Here is a 24,662-nt window from a genome sequence, read left to right as displayed (position 1 = left end):
TTGCCATGTGGTGGAAAAGTGAAGTCATCAGTAATATTTAAAATACGCTATATTCCACCTGTGATTTTATTTTCCCAATTATAATAAAAATATCTATTAGAGATTGGGGTTTAGGCCTATTTTCTGAGTATGAAAAGATGCTGTTTATAACATTGATTATATTACATTAAATATAACTTTTATAAGACACTTAATAAGCGCTCTGCCACCTAAAAACATCCAAAAAATGTCTGACTTTGTTTCGTGCTGCTACGTTATTATTCCGAAAAGCAGCGAGGTTAAAGGTCACCACGAACACTTTAAACTCGGCGTGCTTGACTTTCTCAATCAGACCCACTAACTCTGCAGACCGGCGTAAGCGTCTGGACGTTACCGTGGCAACGAGCCTTCGTAGTAACAACTTCACAGGTAAGACTCGCCGAAGTATTTGTTAGTTCTTAGTTTAATATTTGGTTTATTAAAAGTCGTTTTTTGAGCTTCGGAGCTAACGCCCGCTGCTTTCTAGTTGTGTAAACGCTGAGCTTCACTGTAAGTCCGTTAAACTTGGGTAAGGACTACTAAAGTATGTGTTAACTTTTTATAACAAGTTTAGCAACTTGCTAGCTTATTTGAGGCTCGTCTCCTTATGCTTATTTAAAAGGATAAAATGTCATTTTCAACTGCACGATCTGACTAAGGCAGCGAAATATATACTGTAGCCAAGCGTCTCTTTGTTTGTGTTTGTTTGTGTTGGATGTACTTGCACTAGACAGTAATTTTACTCGATTTAAATTTGAGAGACTTCCTCAATTTTATTAGAAAGTCCGACTTTTTAAACGTATTGTAGTGTCGTCTCAATCATTCCCCTGCTATTGTGTGCAGCATTCTTTTTTATTTATTCAATGAAAAGCTTTGAATGAACATCTGTGTGAACGTGGAACTGGTTTAACTAGAAAGAAGTATAAGTAGTAGTACTTTAAAGCTATTCACTACCTTAAATTGTGTTTGCTGCTTACAATCGGCATACAATTTCATATGCAGTACATCTGTCTACAGTTTTAAAGCTTAGTTAAAAATGCAGGGTTTATATATTGTGCCAGTATAGTTTGTGATTCAGGCTAAATTTACCTATTTGTCCCTCTCCTCAGAAATTCCAGAGTAAGTCACACAAGAGCTGCTGATGGTATTCCCTGGAGATCAGCATGTTTGATGCCGCCTCACAGGAAAGATCCCGTGATGGATCGTCTCAGAGCCGTGGTAAAGATGTTGCTAGGCCTGGTCACAAGGCGAAGAAAAAGACTCACTCTCCTAAAGTGACTTTACCACCTCTGTGCCCGGAGCCGTTTCGTGTCTTATCAGCTTCTGCAGCCAAGCCCCTGTTCAGTTGTTCCTCTCTCCTCAAAAATGTCCACTCTGATGGACATTTGTCATTGGCAGACTTGCCTCATATTATTGCTAAAGTAGGACCTGGGATAGCCATAGGCAACACAAAATGGAAAGAAGGACCTCAATTAATGGCTTCAACACTAGGGACAGAAATCCCTGTTAGAATTACTCAGTCGACAACAGAGAGGTACATAATAATACTTACAGATAATTTGACTTTGGCTTTTGTGATACTTTTCAGTGCAGTATTTGTTGGGTGTAAGTGTCATTCCAGATAGCATTTATGTTAAAGATAGTTATAATTTATAGCATCAACAAATAAAATTGTTGTCACACTCCCTGTAAATGAGAGAAACTCCTAAATGAATTTCTTGTGTTTCATTTTTTCAGTATTCAGGAAAAAGGTGAATCAAAAACAGCCAAAACTTGCAAGTATAAAAAGATAGCAACCTTGAAACATGGGAGGGCTACCAAACCAAGTATATCTCCCCTCACTGGCGCAGAAGTTGTTCAAATTTTGGTTCAGAAAAGAGACCTGGGAGAATATGAGATTTATTACCTCAAAACAGTAGATGGGGATGCTTACAGGTAAAGATGAGAAAGATTATTTAACACTTGAGTTGAGTTTCATGGTTTGGTAAATCTTCCCTTGTCAAACCATAAATCCACTGACGCATGTCCTCTTTGTTTTTAGACCCTATGACCTGCGAGTTGTCCATCCCAGTGAAGCTGGTCCTGAGCACTATGTCTTCACCTCTAAAACTGTCCTGCATGTTACCCAGACGGGTATTGGTGGAACTGTCAGTCTGGCAGAGTGGTATAGACAGTATGTGCTGTGGACAGATTTGCAGAAAATTGCATTTTTCAGGGACTTTAGACTGCAGAAAGCTTTTTTCTGGTAATAAATGTTAATGTTATACTTTTTGCATAACTCAGTGTATAAACTATTTCCTTTTTTCTTTACATTTATTGTTTCCTTTGAATTGTATGTTTTTTTCCCCAGGTGGCATCAAAACACGCGCAAGAGAATTTTTCAGCGCCGGAGAAAGAATCTGGAGGACATGCTGCTCATAGCTGTACCTCAGTTCAGGAATGCCCTGCATCTATTAAAAGGGTGAGTTAAAGCCAGCAACAGTCTAAAGTTTTCAACTTTGAGACAGGTTCAGATTTTCAACAATAAAATATCTTTGACAGAGTAATTGAAGAACTAAAAGAGACACACTGGATGCCTCTGGATGTCTGTGAATGCCACACATTGACGGAATTCAAGAACATACTGATAAGCAAGAATCAGGAGTGTCTGCAGATATTGGAGAAGTTATCACAGTATCACACTCTCACCCTAAATATGGTACTACACCACAGTCAACTTTTATGGTTTCATCATAAGAGACAACAAAGCCTTTTTTTTTAATCAAATGATCTCTAAAGACAATTTTATATCCTCAGGTGAAAGAAGACAGCTATAAGAAACACCAGGAGCTGCAGCTACACTTAAAACTTGCTAACGATCCAAAGAGCTTCCAACAACCCATACATTTGCTCATGGCTCATCAGCGCAAGCTGAAGAAAGAGTTGGCCCAGTCTGAAAGCACCTTGAAGAAATTGGGAAATTTTGCAGCTCTTGTGCATCAGATGATTGTGCAGAGTCTCGTGACAGTCATACTAGAAGATGCTATTTCATTTCTCGATCTTTTAAAGGTTGAAAATGAACTCTTATTAACTGTTTGTGGTTGGAAAAAATTTTGATTTTAGCTGTACAAGTCTTTATTTTTCTCTTTCACCCAGTATTTTTATTGTTTACTGTTCTCAAACAATAACCAGAAGAATTACTGATATAAACCTACAATAACTGTGGAGCACCACTGCTGCATGAAGTAATAGATGATGTGTTAGATGAAGTAAAATGACAATGAAGTTATATTTAATGAAATTAACTTTATGTATATTGTCATTCGTTAGAGCAAGGAACTGCCAAAGCGCTCTCTCTTCCACACCGAGCTGCGTTTCAGTGCTGATAATCAGCTGACAGTGGAGCCCCCAATACATCTGTTCAAAGAAGCAGTGAGCCAAGCACTTCTCACTGTAGGCGACTCTATTATTCAGGTAATTTACACGTTTCAGCAGATGGAAACACAGGAGCAGTTTCATTTCTGCAGGACAATCATCATGTACAGAGGGGAAATAATTATTGGATGCTCTGCTGAATTTGTAAGTTTGGTCACTTCCAAAGAAATGAACAGTTTCTAATTTTTATGGTTGTTTCATTTTAATGGAGAGAGACAGAATATTAATACAAAATCGAGACAAAAAACATTACAGAAAAGTTATAAATTGATTTGCATGTCACTGAATAAAATAAACATTCGATCCTCACTTAAAACGCAACTCAGTACTTGGTGAAGAAGAACAACGATAACACGTTTCTTCTACTTGGTCACCAGGAGGGCTTTTGGCCCTATCCTCATTTTAGAAACTCTTTAAATCCTCTAGGTTTTTAAACCTGCTTGGTAACTCAAATATTCAGCTCCTCCAACAGATTTTCTACAAAATTGGGTCTGGAGACTGGCAAGGCCCCTCCATCATCTTAATGTACTTTTTGCTAGCCACTTCAGTGTTGCCTTGGTGGTATGTTTTCGAGTCATTGTTATGTTGAAATGACCCATCTTCAGTGTTTTGACTGCAGAAAAGAGGTTCTCAATCAAGATCTTACATTGCATAGCCCAATCCGTTCTATGCAGTTGGATTTGTCATAACTAATGGACTGATTAGATTCAAGATGCAGACTCGGTGGAATTAAAGTGAGACAACAACAGAATGTGACAACAGAAGGATTTCCAGTTACTGATTCCTAAGCTCCGCAGAATATTTCTCCACAGGAATTCTGTCTCTCGCAGTAACTCACTCTGAAATTACGCAGAGAAGAACGAGCAGGTGAGCCAACTTCTCTGTTTCCAGTCTAATGATCAGGCGACAAATGAAGGCTGCTGATCAATACTGATCAGACGATTACCAACATGGGAATTAATCAACTCAGTTGCGCTGACCTGGAGGGCAGGCAGCAGGGGAGAATCTTGCCACTGAAACACAAGGTGTGGTTAGTCATTCACACAGACACACACATGCACTCACACACAGAGAAAGGAGAGATAGAAATTGCAGAGACGAGCAAGACGAAATGAATGAGCCAGCACAGGAGGACTGCAGGACCATGACAGGAATGTAAGTGGTGTGCTTTGATTGGTTGTAATCTTTGTGCCATGAGGGCTGCGTTTTAAGGCAGAAAATAGTTATTTAGCTCAATAACATACAGATTATTTTAACATTTATAGAATTTGTTTTTTTCTGGATTTTTTTGAGGTTGATATTCTGTCTCTCTCCATTAAAATAAAACTACCATAAAAATTACATACTGTTCATTTCTTTGTGAATAAGCAAACTTCAATGTCAGCAGGGGGTCAAATAATTGTTTCTCTCACTCTATGTTCTGTGAATAAGCCTGATTTAAATTTGGCCTTTGAGACTGTCTGCTTGTATTTACTTCACATCAAACAATTATGCATAGTATAATCACATCAGTGTTTTCTTTATGTTTAGTCAAGCAGCAGCCATGAGTTTGTCTCACATCAGCTTTCATTACTTGTAGAAATGTGATGACTGCGGGTTTTTCCTAGAGGTCAGCAAAGATGTGCTAATCTCTGCTCAGGATTTAGACCATGACTTCAGCTGTATTAACCCTTCTGTAAATACAGGTATGACCTTTTGTATTGGAGTGTTACGGCTCCTGTTTCCTTTATATGAGCTCCCTCTGATGTAAACCCTCAGTACTGATGTGAAAGTGTGCCTGGGCCTGGTCTAAATGTGTCACAGATTTTTTTTTTCTTTTTTTCATTCCCAGTGGACAAAAACACTGATGGGAACACTAGTCAGATTCTGAGAGACATGTCAGCTTGCTGGCAGACACTGCCTAAAGTTGCTTTTCCAGTGGTGCAAGGCAACATGGTGCATGGCTGCTACTCTCCTCTCTCCAAAAGCCAGCTAGAGTGGCACATCAGCATCAATGACATCACAAAAGAAGTTGAGAAGGAGCAGTCTGAGATCATGCAGGCAAGACTGTCACTTTCAAGTCCAGTAATAGCCGTATTAAATGCATTAATCAAACAATCAGATTTATACAGGTGTTTTGTTTTTCTCTGGACAGGAAGCCGAACTAGAGATCCAACAGCTGTATGAGAGCTACGCATGGATGGTACAGATCCATTTGTTTACTTGTCAGTGGAGTCGAGCCTCATTGGAATCCATGAGGGGTCGGCCTGCGTCAGTGTACGAGGAGAACATTAGGAAGGTGCGCAACTGGGCTGAAAGAATCAGTGCAGCTGACTCGTCATTTTCTTCCTCCAATCAGCTGTTCGTCATCCACTGCACCCACACAAAGGAAGCTCTAGGTATGTCTTTATCGAATGAAATGGAAATTGTATCTTGAGTATAGCTTGAAGATTCAAATACTTTCATATACAAGGACCTTTCTTTGGTCAATTCAGCATAGCTTCAAGAAGGAGGAACTAATTGTTCAGTGACTTTTTAAAATCGTGAAGTGCTTTAATGTCCTGGCCCTTGGTAGATAAATTCATTACTTACACTTTGTTCTTCATAATAAATGCCCTCCTCATCTCTCCCTGTGTTTCTCCAGGGCAACGGCTGAGGTTCATCGAAGAGGAAGTGCAAGAGCAACTAGTTGAGCAGATAAGGAAGGAGTCAGAGAGCCTCATATCATATTTGGAGGGAGCTACTGCTGAACTCAAGACAGCACCTCAAGACTTGCGTGACTTCTCAAAATATGCTCTTAGGGTACAGAAACTTTTTAAAATTACTTATTTGCAAAAAAGTGTAGAATGTGATAAAATATAGGAAAAACAGATAGATAGTCTTTTAAGTGAGGAGAAAAAAAAGTCCTTGGTAAAGACTTTAGGCTACTTTTTTGTGGTGTACCCAAAGAAGGAGGGTGGTCAGAACATTCACATCCTCTGGAGGCACCTCTTGTCTTGTCTCTTGACTTCAGCTAAATTATTTACATCAAAGACTGCTTTGTAAGGGTAAATGTGTTCTGAATTTAGATTCCTTTATCCAGGTGATGCTTACTGCATTAAGATGTACATGCTGTTGTTTGAAGACACAGTAGTGAAGAACCCTAGTCTTCACTACTCGATCGATCGATCGATCGAGTAGTGAAGACTAGGGTCGATCTATCTATCTATCTATCTATCTATCTATCTATCTATCTATCTATCTATCTATCTATCTATCTATCTATCTGTCTGTCTGTCTGTCTGTCTGTCTGTCTGTCTGTCTGTCTGTCTGTCTGTCTGTCTGTCTGTAGTTAAATTCTAAGCAATCTAAGCAAAATTATAAATCAAATTTTTTCCTTTGACAGGTGAGGGAATTTGTGAAGGTCTTGCCTGACAAACAGAAACATTTGGAGTACATTCAGTCTCTTCAAAACACGATTTGCATGAACTATAGGAATATGACAGAGGCGGAGCTGACTGTGGAAGAAAAGGTCTGAAAGCAAATGCAAAGAAATGGCAAATACGCTATAAATAACCACAATATTAAGCGTATCATGGCTTTACATGGGATGTGAGTGTGCTCAGGTAACGCCTCGTGCTTCTGTTTGTGTTTTATATTTAGATGCTGAACTTGTGGAATTGCTTTATTCCCCTGTTGAAGGAAGCAGACGACCTTGTTTGCCGCCATCATCCTTCAATGGCTAAAGCAGTGGACATGATGTTCTCATTTCTGTTCTGTGACCTTAAAAATATCGTCTCTGACTCTACATCTGGACCCTTCCTTGATCCTTGCCAAAATGCCAAAGAGATGATGTCCAAACTGAACTACATGTGCATGCATGTAAACACTCTCAGTGCAAAGCTGGACCTGCTTAGTAGGAGCAGTCAACAGATGGGAGGTGAGATGATGCTGTATTTTGAATATTTGAAGGATTGAAAGGTTTAGTTTGGTGAAGATTAAACAAACAGGTGCTTACAAATAGCATGTTTATTCTCTCTATTCTGCTTCCTATTAGAACATACAATAGATCTCACCGTATTGACCACAGATGTTCAGAAGGTCATAGCCCGCAAAGACTTGTGGGAACTGATAGCAGTCTATACTACATGGCTGGAAGAATGGAAGCCAATGGTTTTTAGTGAGGTAACATGAAATCAACCCTTTTCTCTGTTAAACATATTCAGAGTCAAGAACCGCCTCTCATGTTAATGAGATGACATATTTATTTCTTTGTACAAAAAAATTGCAACGGGGTATGTCAATCACAGGTTACCCCATGATACAGTCATGTAAGGCTATGCTAAATGTACATAATGGTTAAAATCATTTTTGATGCTTCTGTACTGGTTAATCCACCAGTATGTGCAAGCCCATTAATCAAAATGATACTTTTACTGCTAAAATAGAATTAATGTTATATGTGAATTTTTTAATCTGCTGTTTTACAAAAAAACTGTAAAAAATAGTAAATCAAATTATTATTTTTGATCAAGACGCCAAATTACGCTTATTTGCTAGCATTCCTGAACAGAAGAATTAGTGGTTGAATTTTATGCTTGATTAATTTCTTAATTAATTAAAAAATTCCAGTGTGGTGCCACATTTCTAAAAGACATGTTTTTCTGTTTTTATAATAGGTCATTAAATAAAGCATTGTACTTATATAAATTATATCTACTGATATTTAAACTGTATAGATGTATAAATAATGTTTTGTTATTCTAGCAAACCCTGAGGTATAAATATTGCCAACAGACAAATAACACATGCATTTTTCTGTCAGGTTGTGGTCTCTGAAGCCCAGGATAAAATTACAGAGTGGAAGGAGCAGGCTCAATCTTTAACAACCACCATACCTGCCAGTGATGCAGTGCTGCAGGAGATTTTAGGATCTCTGGAAAACATAAGCCATCAGCTTTTAGTCCTGGCCAAGCTACAGAGCCCCACACTGAAAGGAAAACACTGGAGAGCCATTTTAGAAGGTCAGAGAGTGTGCCTATGCTATAGCACTTCCATACTTCTAAAATCACAGTAAATGTAATAGAACTGAAATATATGTTCTCTTGTGCAGACCTGGGCCTAAAATATAAATCAGAGAAGAATGTGACTGTTGCTGATCTCATGTCTCAACAACTTGAAAGTCATCAGAATCTGATTGACAAGGTAGAACACGAGAGAGGTTTTAACTAGAGCAGCTTTGGCAGTTCTGCTAAAGGGAAATAACAGGCAAACAGTCTGCTGAAATAGTTGCTTTTGAAAACACGCAATACGAATCTGACATAAGACGCTGTGTTTTTATTTTGTCAGATTTGCAGATGTGCACAAAGGGAGTGTGACATGAAGCAAACTTTCCAAAAGCTTTGTCACAGATGGGAAGGCAAACTCTTTCAGTTGGATGTATTTGCTCCCCTTTGCGTGGAAACACGGTGCAAACACACTGGGAAGACCACAGAAGGCGCCCTTCTCAATGTGCTAACTGACAGGAAACACCCCAGTGATCCTAGATTTACTATAGGTGAGGCTCAAGTCACTGCAAGCATTATTTTTGAATTACCTTCTAGCTGCTCTGCTTGGAGGAAATGTGTATTTGGTATATTCAGCTTACATGTTGCTTACATTTGCTTTGTGTTTCCTCACACAGATCTGGGAGTACACTTTGCTGAGATTGAGACCAGTTTGATGATGCTGTCCACAATGTTAAAGTCCCCATACAGTGTTGAGTTCAGGCTGCCGCTGGAGGACTGGATTCAAACACTACAAGAACTTGGTAAAGCGGCAACTAATTTTATCTTTAAAAATTGAAAGACTAAGAGAGAATTTATCTTAATGTCCATAAAAAGTTCAAACAGACTTGTAAGAATTATTTTCCCTTCAAATATTTGTAGAGAAGCTGCTTGCTTTACTTGAAAGATATCAGCAAATGTGGGCCTTCTTAACCAACGTGCTTGGTGGGACATTTTTCCGTACTCAAAGAATGGACCTGGTAGGTTCTTGTGCCTTAAGCTGTCATGAATGTGAAGTCAGTGTGTTTGATTAATGATGTTTTTTTTAATCTTTTTTTTAATCTTTTTTTATAGCTGAAGCATTTTCAACCAGTTGATGAGACATTCGAGGAAATGATGGCCTCTATATCAAACGAACCCCGTGTGTTGAACTTAGTTTCCACTGAAACAAATGACAGATTTCGTGGTGATAGCCTTTGCCAGGTTCTTCTTAATGGTTTGTCTGCAATGGAAGTCATTTCAAAACAAATGTCAGATCTTCTTGATGACCTCTGTGAAGAGTGTCCCAGATTCTGGTTTTTGAGTGAAGGGGAAGTGATGCAGATACTCTCTTTGGACCCAACACCTTTTGAATTTCAACCCTTTGTTCAAAAAAGCTTTAAAGGGGTTCATTTGCTTGAAGTTGACTGTGAAATACAAAGAGATGGTGATTCTATATCTGAGTGCCAAAGGCAGATGAAGGTGCTGGGTATTTTTGGCAGCTTCCAAGAACACGTTGCCTTTCAGTCTCCTTTAGAACCAAATGCAGACGCTTTGAAGTGGTTTTGTAACTTTGACAAAAAATTAAAGTTGACCATGGTACAGCTTCTGACACAGTGTGCTGTTGTGAGAAAACAGCTCGAACCATCCAGTCAAAATTTAGCAAGTGACACAAATGCTAGAGACAACCAGCTCCCCAGTGCGGTAGCTGTGCTGGGCCTGCTTTCTGAATATCCTCTTGAGTGCCTTCTGGTGGTGGAGAAGGCAATGTGGTGCAGTGTTGCTCTACAAGCTTTCCAAGAATCGAGCTCAGTGAAGTTCAGCACCATAAAGGCACATATCGCCGCAAAGCTGAAAGACCTTAGCCATTATATAAGAGACGGAGTCACAGGATCTAAAACTGGAACTCAAGTTTCCAAGTACACAATGATGTGTCTGCGAGCTTTACTGCAGCTTACAATGAATCATGCAGAGCAACTACATCGACTCATGGATGTTCCGTGTGCGCGGGAGTCATCTTTTGAATGGCTGAGTTGTATGAAATATTATATTAACTCAGAGGATTATAATGATCCAGCATGTTTTGTGGATATTTTGGGCCATCAAGTCCAGTACAGCTTTGAATACTCTGGCCCAGGAGAGTGGGAGATGGTGCATACACCTTGCACAGACCGGGCAATACTAGGGATTCTTATTGCTCTGACAACCTACAGATGTTGTTCTGTGGGTGGCCCTTCCATGTCTGGAAAGAAAAATACTGTGATCCAGTTAGGAAAAGCGCTGGGGCGACAGGTTGTCCTAAAACAGTGTTATCCAAGCATGATGCCTCGTGTTATTCAGCGGATGTTGGTTGGGGCGCTTCAGGCAGGGGCATGGCTTGTGTTGAACTCTGTGGACTTGCTAACACACAGTGATCTGTCGATACTAGGACAGCATCTAGTTGAGATACACCAGTCCTTCAACATGTTAAGAAGAGATAAAAAGGAGAGGCTAAATTGTGAGACAGAGATGAAAATTTCAGATGGAGTCGCGGGATTCACAAATGCTGCTGAGTCAGAATGTCACATGACACTTGCAGGAAAACACATTTCTGCCAGTCTCAGCTATGGATGTGTTGCCATCTCATCAAAAGAAAATATATCTAGAGTTCCTGAAAGTCTGCGATTTGCTACAAGATCTGTCGCATTAACACGTCCAGATTACAGAATAATTGCAGAAGTAATGCTAACTTCCATTGGTTTTTCAGACGCCATGTCGTTAAGTCAACGTCTGGTGTCCCTCATTAGCCTGGCTCAAGAGTCCCATTGTCTACCTGATCTTTTCTCTGACAATGACAGCTGCTTTCTTGTTATCCTGCAAAAGATCATCTCAGCTTCTGAAAGACATTTGCAGCAGGTTGTAAGGGATCGAGAAAATTCAAAGTCCAAAGATTCACTCGACACTGATCTTATGTCATCACAAAATGAGCCTATCAAACCTTTTGAGGAGGACGGAAGGAAAACTGAAAAGCCTCCAAAGTCACACCGTTGTTATTTGATGGTTGTACAAAGTTTAATGGAAGAGGAAGCGATTGTCAGAGCCATTCTTTCTGTACTGCTGCCCGAGAAGAAGGCCACCTCACAGTTCTACATGCTTTTCAAAGACGTTTTTCCTATAGCATGCCAGTTTCCGCTTGTCCAACAATTTATTGAAGAAGCTGAAAAGAACCAACTTGAAGATGCACTTAGAGAAGAAATACAACAAAAACACTTCTGTTGTGACACAGACATCATTTGCAATGCTCTTACACTCTACCAGACCATGAAATTGTCTCAGGCAGTTTTGCTTATAGGGCCCCCCGGGAGCGGAAAGAGCACCTGTTACACTGCTCTGACTGGAGCACTGAATAGCCTGGCTACTAAGACAGTGGAGTTGGTTTTTGACAAGGACAATACGATTGATGCAGGCTCTCCCCAGGCAGATCAAAAGATATCTCTTTCAAACTGGAGCTTTGTTGAAACTTTAGTCTTATTTCCTAACGCTATGTCCCATGATGAGATATTTGGCTGCTTGTGTGAAAAGAGAGGATGGATAGATGGAGCTCTGGCAAAGGTGCTGCGAGATGCAGGAAGGCGTGAGCATGCAAGCTTTAAACTCTGTAACAATGAGAAGAAAACTGGTGAGACAGTAGTAGTGAAGTGGCTGGTAATGGATGGGGAGCCTGTGGGGCAGCCCGGCTGGTTAGATTACCTAACCACACTGTGCAGTTCTCAGGATGCCTTTCTGGGTCTGTCGTCAGGTGAGACATTGTTGTCTCAGTCAAAACTAAAGCTGCTTATGGAAGTCACTGACCTATGCAATGCAAGCCCCTCTGCAGTGACCCGCTGCAGCCTTGTTTATGTCACGGGAGATGATCTGTGGAAGTCTGTGTGGAAGAGTGAAATAGATGCTCTCTCCTTTAAATACAAACTAGATCACAGAATTGTGAAAATGTGGAATCACTTGGCTGAAGATCTTTTCTCTAGCACCCTTCATTTGCTTGGGCAAAGGAGTTTAACCTCTGCAATCCACACTGAAAGAAAATCTTGCAAAGCCCCCACACACGGACTGCAAGAAGTCATGTCATTTGTCAGGATCCTGCATGCCCTCCTACAACATTTTGGAAAGGAAGTAGAAAAACCTGAGTCAGTGGCACATATCGACACAACAGGTAAAATAACTTGTAACAAATGTAAAACCCCGTAAGCATGGCATAATTATGTTACCCTTACAAAAACGTCATGTCCTTCCCCTCTACCAGATATGCCTCCAGCAGCCACAGGTGCCCAAAGTAAGCAGGAGCAGCTCAGCAGAAACATTTTTCTCTTGGCTTATATCTGGGGATTTGGTGGTCGCCTTCATTCTCGGTAAGATTTTTTTTTATTAAACTTTTTTACTTGGTCACACATTATATATTTACACATACTGAGTTCTACTACCGCCTGTCGATATTTCTCTCTGTAACCAGTGTTCTTCATATATTTCTGTTTTTATTTAGCCACTGGCCACAGTTTGATTTATTAGCCCGCCAAGTGCTCCTAACTTGCAGATACAAAATTGTGGTCCCTGATGAAGTCAGTGTGTATGAACACTTCTTTAGTATCGACACTAAGATGTGCCCCACGAATACGCTGTCGACAGGCTCTGTCATTCCAATGGTTTGTACTTAACATTGCACCTACTATACTTAGAATACATACAGTATTTGTCGCTGCTTCTGAATATTAACAGGTGTCTCAAATGTTTTTCATAGTACAGGAAATACACATATCTCCTGAACCTCATGTTGGAGGCAAAGCAGCCAGTTTTGGTTTCTGGAGAGCCTGGCTCTGGAAAAACCACACTGTGCCAAACTGTGCTGACTTTTGACAAGCCACACATTAACCTACCAGCCAGTCCACTTCTGAGCTCCAGAGACTTGCACACTATACTGAAAAGCATCAGATGCCAGAAGAACTGTAAAGAGACTACTGGCTTCATGGCAAACCAGCCACGCTTGTTTTTGTTTGTTGATGATTTACATGAAGCCCCCTGTGGTGAGTAACAAAATTTATAACAGAATTTATGTGATTCAGTTTGAACCAGATTTAGTACAGTGTGAATCTTTATGTTGTCATTATGCCTGTCATTTTTGTTCATAGACGTCTTTGGAACGTCTGCAATGGCTCTAGAGACACTAAGACAGAGTATTTCAAAAGGAGAGATTCTAACATTTGACACCTACAGCTCCGAGTTGTTACAGTCGGGAACTATCAGCTACCTGGCTGCATGCTGTATATCCGGATTGGATCATTCCCACAGCGGTGTTATATCCCCACGGCTCTCACGCCTGTTTTCTATCTTTGTGCTTGATGGCGTATCCCCAGACATTTTAATGTCTATCTATTCTCCCTGGCTAAAAATCTGGCTCAGTGAAATGCCACTTAATAGGCACATTGGTGAGGATATGTCATCTTCCATCGTCACTGCTACTAATGAGCTGTATCATGCAGTAAGTGACAGATTTCAGCCCTCTGTGCAGAGGCCTCATTTCATATTTTCCCATCGTGATCTTCAGAAGGTGTTTCAGGGGATGTACCTATGGAGGTCTGTAATCTCAAACAAGGAGAACAAGGAGGTTTCACAACCAGGCTTTCCTCCAGCATCGGTTCTCAACATAGTACAGGTGTGGATGCACGAGTGCATGCGTACTTTCAGTGACAGGTTGTGCTCAGAGGATGATAGGAAAACTGTTGTGTCACTCATAGCCAAGACAGCAGCAACACACTATGGAATGAAACTGGCTAATGAAATCGATGGGGACAGTCAGCCAGCAGGTGAAAATACAGACCCTGTAGATCTGCCTAAAGATCTAAACCAGCAAAGCCAATTGCACAGCGCATTAACTAAGCCTGAAAACATCTTTCAGCAACCACAGATTCTTCAGTATTTGGAAGACACGATGGCACAACTTGCATTTGGTCCTGATCTCTCTGAGGCCCTGAAGTCGATAAAACAATATTTTAAATTTAGCCCTTCTTATCAGGAGCAAGACCTTGATACGCTAGTGCAAAAGCTGTGTGTACTTACGGACGGAAAAGAAGAAGGTGAAGGACCTGACTGCAGCATCACAACCAAATACATTTTACACAGACAGAGGGTGAGTCAGTTGTTACACATTATCAGGGCTTTGCTGCTACCTCGAGGTCATGGAGTGCTGATTGGCTCAGATAGGGGCACAGGCCGCAAAACCACTGTCTGTTTAGCTGCCCACCTTACAGGCTATGAGTTATTGGAGATACATGCTGGTAATCAAAATAATCTTCATGAAATCCTGAAAGAAGCTAGGAATAAGACTAGGTCGGATGGAATCAGTGTCATCATACTGGTCCATGAGGAAATCAGCCAGTCTGTCAGAGAAGAATTACTGGTATTGATGGCTCACGGTGCCTGTCCGGCACTCTTCACCGACGAAGAGCTGAGGGACCTTGTTTCCAGAATGACTGCAGCAAAATACTCACGAAGATATCTTATGGACAACTGGATGTTTGAGAAGTAAGAGGAAAAAGTAGCTGATCTAATGCTCATCATGTTGAGAGATAGATTATCACCACATAACTCTCCCAAAACAGACCTAAATACGTTTGGTATAGTCAGTGTCAATTTAAACGTACTTAAATACAGTATGTAAAGTGATGGTATATGTTTATGTAACATTCAGTTATACTGTAGATTTGGAAAAAACATTTTTAAGAAGGGATATATTGGAAAAAATATTTTGCAGTCAGTTTTAAAGCCAATGTGTGAAAACATTTAAACCAGATGTACTGTTTTTCTTTTTTAACAAAGGCGTTTGAGTCAAGTCCACAGAAATATCCACATATTCCTGCTAATGCCATACAGCATGTCAGAAAGCACTGACATACCTTCCAAAAATGAAGCACAAAGCTGGGTTGTAAGTATTTTTATTGAAACCTATGCATTTATTTCATACCAAAAAAACAACTCAAATACTAAACTACTTTTGAAAGTCTGCAGTGTGGCCAAAAGAGCTAACAACTTTACAAATTGGCTCAGGGTTTATTCCTAATTTAATTTGCACATTATTTGTTGTACAGGGACAAATGGCCAAGGCCCTCAGGCACAGCTGTTGTGTTGAGGTGTACCAGCCGTGGTCTAACCAGTCTTTGGTGGAAGTTGCTGTTCAGTGCCTCAAAACAAGCCCTTGTGAGACACAACATCAGGATTAATCTAAACCCCTTGTTTTTTGTTTTTCTCTCGACTGTAGCGAGACATTACCTTTGTCCTTTTCTTTTTATTAAGTGGTTCGAGGAAGCTCAGAGGCCAGCCTGTCTGTGGCTATGGCAGGGATCCATCGGTCTGCATTCCAGTATGCTTCTGTCCTTCTAAGAAATCAGCCTTTCAGTCCTCAGACTTATATGGAATTCATTGCCCACTTTGGTTACCTCTGCAGCCTCCTGCACAAGCAGTGCCAGGACAAAGCCAACAGGTACCTCTGAGACCAGGAGGTTTCCCTCTTTTCCTTCCTTTATCTCCATTGTTTGATATCCTGCTGCACATATAACAACACATTTGTGAAAATATTTCTGTGAGCACCTTTTTTCCTGTTAAAGCCAAATTATAGTTGGTACAAAAAGCACAACTTTATAGCACAACTGTACCACAGACTACATCCTCTACAAAATGTCACACAGCTACATTAATCACAGTAACCAAAACCAGCAGGCTAACATCCTATTATGTTTTAAACAGAAATGACTATGTTTGTCCACAATAATATTTATATATATATATATTTTTTTTTAGAATCGCTGCTGCTGTGTCTCGTTTGGATGCAGTGAACAACATATCCATGCAGCGTAAAGAGCACTTAATAAGTGTGCAGAAGATGGTTTCTGAAACAGACCAGGTAAAGTGGAGAACTTTAGCATGTACTGTTTTAGTTGTTGGTCTGCCTGTCTACTACACAAGGTTATTCACATTGAAAAGTTATTTAAAAGATATGTGTGTTCATCACACTTCAAATGCTTATGTAGAACATACTACACATCAGGGAAAAATGTAGTTTTAAAGAACACGTTATGCTAAAGTAGCCTCAGCTAATATTTCAGTTTAAATAAGCAGCATTCGGTTTATAGCACGTCTGCAGCAAAAAATGATTTGTTTAACTACATACACGCCACGCTTCCATCCTCTCTGTCCTGTAGCGTGAGAAAGAGCTCCTTCAAGCAGTAGAAGATCATAAGAAACTGTTTGAGGAAGCCTGTGAGAAGTGCGCTGCAGAGGACCAGCAACTGTGTTACCTGGAAGAGCAGATTAATCAGGCTCAAAAACAGGTCAACTTGTTTTCTTTTTGTTACAATAAGTAGCTCTAAATCCTTGAAATAACTGAAAGCATTTCTTCGCCCATTATAAAATACCTTTTTATTCATTCGAGGTAGTTTGACAGAAAAAACTGGGAACATTTAATAGTACTGTTACACAAAAATGAGCTTTAGGTTCACATGTAATTTTTTCCCCCAGATAAAACCTGCATTCTTGTCAGGCCTTCAGATTCTTAAGTGTTTGGATCCATCGGATGTGGAGGAGGTGCGCCACTACAGAGACCCACCTGTGGGAGTTGTGCAAGTCATGGATGCTATTTGTTTGCTGTTTAGTCATCCACCGGGTTGGGAAAGTGCTAAACAACTTCTTTCCCAAGCAGACTTTTTCCAGGTGGGAAAAAAATGTCTTGCAGCAAATTTGTTACAGATTTCATTGATTGCAGTGGTCAGTGAATTAAATAGCATGTCATAAGTAGGGTAAAGATAAATCTGAAGTTGTGCCATCATTTATCAGTTTGTGTAGTTATGTTCCAGTTTCTTTGTCAATGTAGCTTTGAGGCTTTAAACTTACTGTCTTACTAACGTCTCCTTGTGCAGGAACTGGAATATTTTGACCGCTACAACCTGACAAATGAACAGCTGCAACAGCTTGGGCAGATAGTTCACAGTCCCCAGTTTGTGCCTGAGGCTGTGCGAGAGGTCAGTAAGGCCTGCGAATCCCTCTGTCGATGGGTCCAGGCTGTGTATGAGTACTGCTGTGTTCAGCAGCGAGTGCTCCTAAAGCAGCAGTTGGAGGTTCAGGCTGCAGAGACGAGAAGTCGGTTGAATCGAGCCGAGCAGCGCAAGCAGGAGGTATACAGCTCACTGGAGGCCACTGAGCTTCATCTGCAGTGTGTTCAAAATGACCTAATGGAACAACTGATGCTGCTACACAAAGCTGAAAGTGCAGAGCAAGAAGCTTCTGCATGTGCTGGGCAGAGTGAGACATATGGCAAAGTTTGGAGGGCTGTTGCTCAGGTAATTCGCAAACATTGTGCATCACTTTTAACATATCACATTTAACATACTTACTTTTGAATGTTTCTTTATTGAAAATTATTTTTTCTCTGTTTTCTGCCCAGGATACAGAGGTACGTAATCAAAACGTGCCAGGAGACGCCCTCCTCTTGGCTGCAACCGTCTCGTATTTAGGCCCTTTTGGACCTGATACACGCACAGAACTGCTGCGCAAGTGGCAGACTCTGTGCCAGACAGGAAGCATCGACATAAACCCCAACGACCCCAGAACCTCTCTGTTTACACAGTTAGACACTGTACCTGGTTCCTTATCTCCTGGTTTTCCCATCCCTGTAACTGAGAGATTGCAGTTGCCTTTGGGTCAGGCATTAGGGATGAATGAGTGGCAAACTGAAGACACTCTCTCTGCCAGGCTGATGGTTAAGCTGTTGCTGTGTGGATACAGAAGTACCTACATCCAGCATTGGCCTCTACTAGTAGACAGCCAGCAACATCTGGAGATGAATTTTCCAAATAGTCTCATCCCAGGTATGTGCCTACATTTTCAAAATGATTAATTACACATGTAGCATTTACTTGGACCAACCACAACATGAAACCATTAAAACCAACTATTATTTTGTAGGTTCCCCTTTGTCAGTTAAAACAGGACTGATTCATGTAGGCATGAACACCACAAAACCTCTGAAGTTGTGCTGTGCTATTATCCGTTAGCTTCTTTGCAGAAGACCATTAGATTGTGTAACGTGTGAGATATGACCTCCATGAATTGTACTTGCTGTTCTAACAAATCCCACAGATGTTTGATCAGATTGGATGAGTCAAGACCTTGAACACTTTTGGGACATTCATCAAAGTTGAAGTTGTTGAAGTGTAGCATTTTGTATGTGTACGCTGAAAGAGGCAATAGGAAAGACTGTCGCCATGAAAGGGTGTACATGGTGTAAACAGTGTTTATGTAGGTAGAATGTGCAAAAGTAGTATCTGCATGAATGCAATATCAGCTCTTCCAGCACTGCACAGAGAAGGCAGAGACTCTACTGGCCTGCTACCTTCTTTTATTTCAATATGCTGCCATCTCATCCCCAGATGGTAAATGGTATTCATCAGACCAGCCCTTCTGCTCATGTTCTATTGTTTAGTTCCAACAATCATGTTTAGTGTAGATGCTTGTCTACAAGGATCAACATGGATACATTGATATGAAATAGCAAACAGGAAGTTGTGTGTAGAGTGAACATCCCACAAGACTTGCTTTTCTGGAGACTTTTATCTAGCCATCACAGTTTGTTTGTTACAATGTAACACATGCATGTTTTTATACTTCTGACACATCAGTTTTAAGAATTGACTGTTTACTTTCTGCCTAATATGCACCCTTCATAGGTGACACAAGATAAGCAAAGTTACTCACTTCACCTGTTAGTGGTTTGATTGCTGTGGCTGATTTTTTTTTTATCCACTGCATGCTTGTTACCCTTTTTATTTCTATACAAAGACCGTTTTTATGATTTTTAAATCACACAACTCCATGTAAGACTGAATTGTATTGGACCAGTGTATGATAAATATCTACTCAACAGGAAAGAACACAAAACTTGAGGAAGAAATAGATTTTGGGATGGTAATTTGTGGAGATGACGTGGAACTGGTGCACAAGCTGGACCAGGCTGCTGAGAGAGGTGACATAAGAAAAATACAAGTAAAGGTTGATAGTCTGTTTTTTTTCACCATAATAATCATTTTTAATCTTTTGTTTTGTAGGTTTGAGAGTACTGGTTACTCATGTGGAGCGTGCAATCCCCAATCTTCAGTTCCTGGCCAAGTTGTCACGTCCTGCTGGATGTTACTTTCCAGGATTAAATCAACCTATTCAGATGGTCCATCCTGAGTTTTGCCTCTTCCTCAGCACATGTCTGCCGATTAGACTACTTAACAGTGGTTAGTTTGATTAGTGGCGACAATTTAACTTTACACCAGATTTCATTCCTGATTTTATTTGTAGAGCAAGTAAAATAAATGACATTTGTCTTGGTTAACACCAAATGTTAATGTAGAGACTAGGTAAACTAGATCCTCTTCTGGAAATTCTCTGGAAAACGTTTAGTTAGTAGTTGTCTTGTTCTTGTGCTGTAGGGATCCATCCATCTATCTTGGCTCAGGTACGTGTGGTTGACCTTTCTCTGAGCTCAGAAGACATCCCAGAGCTGATGCTGACACAGCTGCTGCAGGCTGAGTGTAAAGAGCTGCTGATTCAACACTTGCAATTCCAGAATTACAAACAGGAGCTGCGGGAGAAACTGGCCACAGAGGAGGTGACTAGACCAGCCTTTTGCATCATACTGATGTCAAGTGACTTACCTTGTGTTAAACAAAACAGCACTGAATGTAAAGTAGTTTAAAACCCAATCCATCATGGTCATATAAGGAGCTTGCTTATGCTGTAGTTCTTCTGAAAATTGGGCATTTTATATCATGTCATGTTCATGTTATAAGCTGAACACATTCATACAGAATATTTTGACCTGACTTTTATTGTCCATTTTATCAATGGTATTGTACTTTGTACCAGTTGTGTCCTGAATTTTTTAGGGTTGGTTGTATTTTTTTTCAGTCAAACTGCAGTGTCAGCTTTAAGTCTTACCTAAAAGTTTTATGTTAAATTTTAATAGTTATTTCTGATTCTCATCTTAGGACGCTCTAATGGGTTACATCCTGCAGTCTAACACTGTCCTGCTGCAAGACCCGGATTTTCTTCCCCGTGTAAAAGTTTGTCAAGAAGTGACGAAGAAGCTGCAGGATGAGATGAAGCAGCTGAGGGAGCAGCTGGAGCACCATGAGTCCCTGCTGGCAGTGCCTCGCCACTTCGTGAGGCTGGGTGCCGCTCTCTACCAGACCCTGCAGGCTGTGTCCAGTCTTTCCCCTGCCTATTATTTCTCCCTACATGGCTTCATGACTGTGATGCAAGAAGCTTTCACTGGGGAGGACAGGATAATAGGGAAAGTTCCAGGGAGCATAATACAAGAGTTGATAAACACGATGGTAGTCAAAGTGCTGGTACAATACAGGCCTTGTCTTTTCAAGACCCATGCTGCTGTTCTGAAGCTGCTTGTGTCTTTAGCCCTGCTCCAGCACAACCAGCTGTGCTCTGAGGGTGAGAGGTTGGCCTTCCTCATAGGCCTTGGAGACACACAGCATCCTGGGACTGATTCACCATCCTCCATCGCTGATCTTCCCAGCTGGATTTCCCCACTTATCCACTCAGAGCTACTTCGCTTGGAAAAGATTCCTTCATTCAGAGGCCTAATTGCCTCACTCTGTGCTTCCCCGAAGCAATGGCAGGAGTACCTTCACTTTCCTTCCTCTACAGTGTTAGGGCCCGTTCCCTGTCGTTCTCACTGCCATCTCTCTTTGCTGCAGCGGGCTCTCCTCTGGAAGACCATGATCCCCGACTGTCTGGAGGGACTAGCAGATGCCATAAATGCCTGTCAACTCTGCCTGCCTCAAAAGAAAACAGAGACTGAAGCCCCTCTCGTTGGGAACCCAGAGGCATGCTCACTATATTTGGTCAAACATAAGGAGCCCATCATTCTTACATTGCCCAATCCAAATAGAGATATGCAGATAAGCATTGAGCCTCTTTGTTTAATAAACCAGTTGGCCAAATGTGTACCAGGAAAAAAAGAGGTGACAGCACAGTTTTTTCTGCCATTATAGAGTTACTCCTGTAATACAGTGCTTGATGCATTTCTTCCTATGCTTTAGATTCAGGTGAAAGTCCTTTCCTTTTGGGCTCTCTGTGACAGAAATCTCTTCCTTTCAATGCTGGACAAAGCTGCTAATGACGGCCACTGGTTGGTGTTTAACAACAGTCATCTGTTCGAACAACTGGATGATGACGTAGTGGCTAAACTCAGTCATTTAATCTCCTCAGTCAAAGGTAGGGGGTAAATCAAAATCAGTTTAAATGTATTTATAGAACTTGTCCAGTCTTTATGTTTGTGGATTCTTCCGCCTACTTATGTGCCTCATCCTATTAAACAGAGAAGCCTTGTCTGATTCACCCCAGCTTCCGATTGTGGTTTATAACTCAAGAAAACACATCACACCTCATACCAGGTAGATCTATTATGTTGGTGCTTTTTCAAATATTTATTTCCATCTGTTCTATTTTACTCTAAATGTGACCCTAATTTATGAAATGAAGATCTTGTTGTACTGAAGCATACTTTTGTCATGACAGCGAACAACTGTTAAAAGTAGCATCACTGTTGGTCCATTCAGCTTGAAGATTAACATGTAACTCTGTACTTTAGTACACTTCCAACCTTTTACAGTGTAAGGAGAGCTATTTTTCACAGGTATATGTGAAAGATTCCTAAAGTGAAGCTTTTGCACAGACCATGTCATGGTTTGTTTTTAGTGACAGAGTGCTTTATGTAGGTCAGCAGTGGGGCACTTACACATTTTGTTTCTCCTATGCTCGTGTGAGTAATATTGGCTGGCGTGCTGGAAATGTGTGTTATAAATGTGCTTTCAGAAAAACAGCTACTCCAGTTTTGCTCTTGTTGTAATAATCATAATGATTGAAATGACTGTCTTTATTTTTAAACAGCGTCAGTGCGAATGTGTGCTCTGCATCTGGTCTGTGACTCTTCCTGGGATCTGAAGGAGGAGCTGAGCTGTTCTTTGCGACAGGTGGCATCCATCAGTCAGCCACAGTTGGGTATCATGGCTGACAACAAGTCACTCCTCCGCTGCGCTATCTTTCACTCTGTCTTGGTGCAGCGACAGACCTACAAGTATTTAGGCCAGGGAAGAATCTATCACTGGTAAGGAAGTAAATATGCATTGTATAAATTGTTTATGATGAAGAGGTAGAGGTTGTTGTATGATGTTTAAAGATTTATAATCTAAATAAATGTATACATTTTCTTTTTGTTTTTTTGAAGGAGTCAGGAGGACCTTCATGCTTTAGTGGATGCATATATTCATGTTGCCCATCTGTGCCATGACAAGACTAAGGTTTTGCAATATTTAGCAGGTGAAGCAATATGAAAATATAAAACACCCTAATTCAGTTACTGTTCGATTAATTAACTTTTGCTTTCCATTCGTAGTCAGTCTAGTGTATGGTGGCCATGTGACAGACTCTGCAGATTTGGAGGTGTTGGAGGACATTGCCAAGACCTGCTTCACTACAGCTTCACGTCACTTGAACAGCGGACCGCACATCCTTTCAAAACTTGTCAGAAGTTCTGGTCACTCTGGTAACTGGACATTTTTCTACCAATTTAACTAACATTCACTGTTGACGAGAAATGGTTCAATTTTTTCTTTAAAGCTCTCAGAACACTGGTGCATCAATACTGCACCAAAATGAGACTGAATTCCAGACTTAGAGCTGGTGTGTGTGTGTGTTTTTGTGTGTTTGTGTGCGTGTGTGTGTGTGAGAATGCTTTTCTGTTGGCTGCTCTCTGTAAAATAGATTTGGGATGTTTTATGCCCTCAGATTTGTCTGGACAGCTGCAGGTCGTGGAGCAGGGTCTTTGGGAATCAGCAAACATCAGCGAGCCCGTGGTGCTGGGCTTTAATGCTGACATAACGACTGAGATAATCAAGATCACCAGCTACAACATGACCATGTTACTGCGGACCTCGCAAACTCCCCTTCGATCAGTAAGGCGTTTTAGCACCAAAGAAAAGCAGCTTGCTACGCTGCCAGCGTTCAGTGATGCCAGAGTCAGACTGGAGGGTCTGAAGCGCTACCTCACAAGCAAGAATGAAAGTGCAGGAGCTCTTCCTCGTGGTCCTGTGCGTGACTTCCTCCAAGCTGAGTGGGATGATCTCATTGACTCGGTATCCTTGCTCCTCTCACAGCTGCAGCAGCCTGTTCAGTATTCGCTGACCTTCGCGTCCCTCCTCAAGCTCACTGACTTGTCTGGCTTGGAGAGGAGGGCAGAGTTGCTCAGTGCATATCTGTGGCACCATGATGCTTCAGATCCACCTGGTGCTTATCGACTATCTGCTTTTAAAAACGCCAGAGGCCTGCTGGTGGCAATGATGAGAGAGGCTGCTCAAGTATATCGTAAATATATCACTGATATAATTCTACAGTTCCAGGTAAAGCATTCAAATTAAAAATTATAGTAAACACTTATTTCCTTACCACTAAACATGTTAGTAAGGATAATAAGCTCTGATGTTCTTGTCCACACAGGTTCTGTCTTACAGCACATACCCCATCTCACTTCCTCTGGATTCTGTGTATTTGTGTGGCCTGGAACTTAAAGGGGCATCATGGGATACACAACTGCAAGTCCTACAGGACACTGTCTCTCCTCAGTCTTGCTCAGTACCACTTCTTTGTGTTAAAGCTCAAGTCAGGAGCACAAACAGTTCCCATGATACAGCCCCCTGCAAAAGTTCATATTTAATGGATAACAGGAATGTTCACTGTGCAGCCGTCGTTTCCTTAACTACCCCTCAGGTACCAATCTACCACTGCCCACTCTATCTGGACGAAGGGTTGGAGAGTGGAAGCTCAGGACTGGCTGATGTTAACATTATCACAAAAGTCCCCCTTCATACCAATCTAGATCCTCTTCTGTGTAGTTTGAGAAGGGTGAGACTAGTGAGTAGACTCTGACTGTACTCAGCTGCCTTATCTGCTGTGATTGTTAAATGAAATGATGCAAAGATTGTAGTATACAGTATGTCATGAGGACTGATGCTCCTGTGATTTTATGTGAACCTTCAAATAAATTTATAAATCCACTTTCATGTCTCGTCATTCTTGTTCTGAAAAAAAGAAAGAATTTAACAAACTTCTATAAAGTGATTATTTCAGCTCCACACTGTCTTCTCTTCTTTTGGATGACATTCCCTA

The 24,662-nt window shown here is 40.9% G+C and overlaps 2 protein-coding genes across 2 annotated transcripts in view; both read left to right on the top strand.

Moving 5' to 3' along the window:
• fam20cl (family with sequence similarity 20 member C, like) overlaps nt 1-24,662 on the top strand; it is a 36,819-nt gene that overhangs the window by 10,440 nt on the left and 1,717 nt on the right. The window lies entirely within an intron of this gene.
• Nucleotides 417-24,599, top strand: dnhd1 (dynein heavy chain domain 1). The gene is made up of 42 exons (XM_076885080.1): nt 417-547; nt 1,128-1,552; nt 1,756-1,953; nt 2,060-2,263; nt 2,369-2,479; nt 2,560-2,716; nt 2,815-3,066; nt 3,328-3,471; nt 5,567-5,810; nt 6,056-6,213; nt 6,797-6,922; nt 7,054-7,330; nt 7,448-7,575; nt 8,216-8,414; nt 8,504-8,595; nt 8,740-8,947; nt 9,074-9,199; nt 9,318-9,415; nt 9,510-12,603; nt 12,694-12,799; nt 12,931-13,090; nt 13,186-13,468; nt 13,574-14,966; nt 15,261-15,366; nt 15,530-15,638; nt 15,735-15,921; nt 16,239-16,341; nt 16,640-16,768; nt 16,956-17,147; nt 17,354-17,773; nt 17,878-18,301; nt 19,357-19,455; nt 19,538-19,714; nt 19,910-20,088; nt 20,468-21,460; nt 21,539-21,713; nt 21,818-21,892; nt 22,389-22,605; nt 22,726-22,817; nt 22,894-23,043; nt 23,286-23,896; nt 23,994-24,599. The coding sequence occupies exons 2-42, from the start codon at nt 1,182-1,184 to the stop codon at nt 24,420-24,422; spliced, it is 12,996 nt and encodes a 4,331-aa protein (XP_076741195.1). The 5' UTR covers nt 417-547; nt 1,128-1,181; the 3' UTR covers nt 24,423-24,599.

This window comes from Maylandia zebra, linkage group LG6 (assembly GCF_041146795.1).
Source record: "Maylandia zebra isolate NMK-2024a linkage group LG6, Mzebra_GT3a, whole genome shotgun sequence".
NCBI lineage: Eukaryota > Metazoa > Chordata > Actinopteri > Cichliformes > Cichlidae > Maylandia > Maylandia zebra.
This window is presented reverse-complemented; position numbering and strand designations above follow the sequence as displayed.

Coding starts and splice junctions, on each gene's coding strand:
- dnhd1 (XM_076885080.1), top strand. CDS start 1,182: ATGTTTGATGCCGCCTCACAGGAAAGATCCCGTGATGGATCGTCTCAG. Junction 2,480..2,559: donor GCCCTGCATCTATTAAAAGG/GTGAGTTAAAGC, acceptor TATCTTTGACAG/AGTAATTGAAGAACTAAAAG. Junction 20,089..20,467: donor AGAAACTGGCCACAGAGGAG/GTGACTAGACCA, acceptor TTCTCATCTTAG/GACGCTCTAATGGGTTACAT.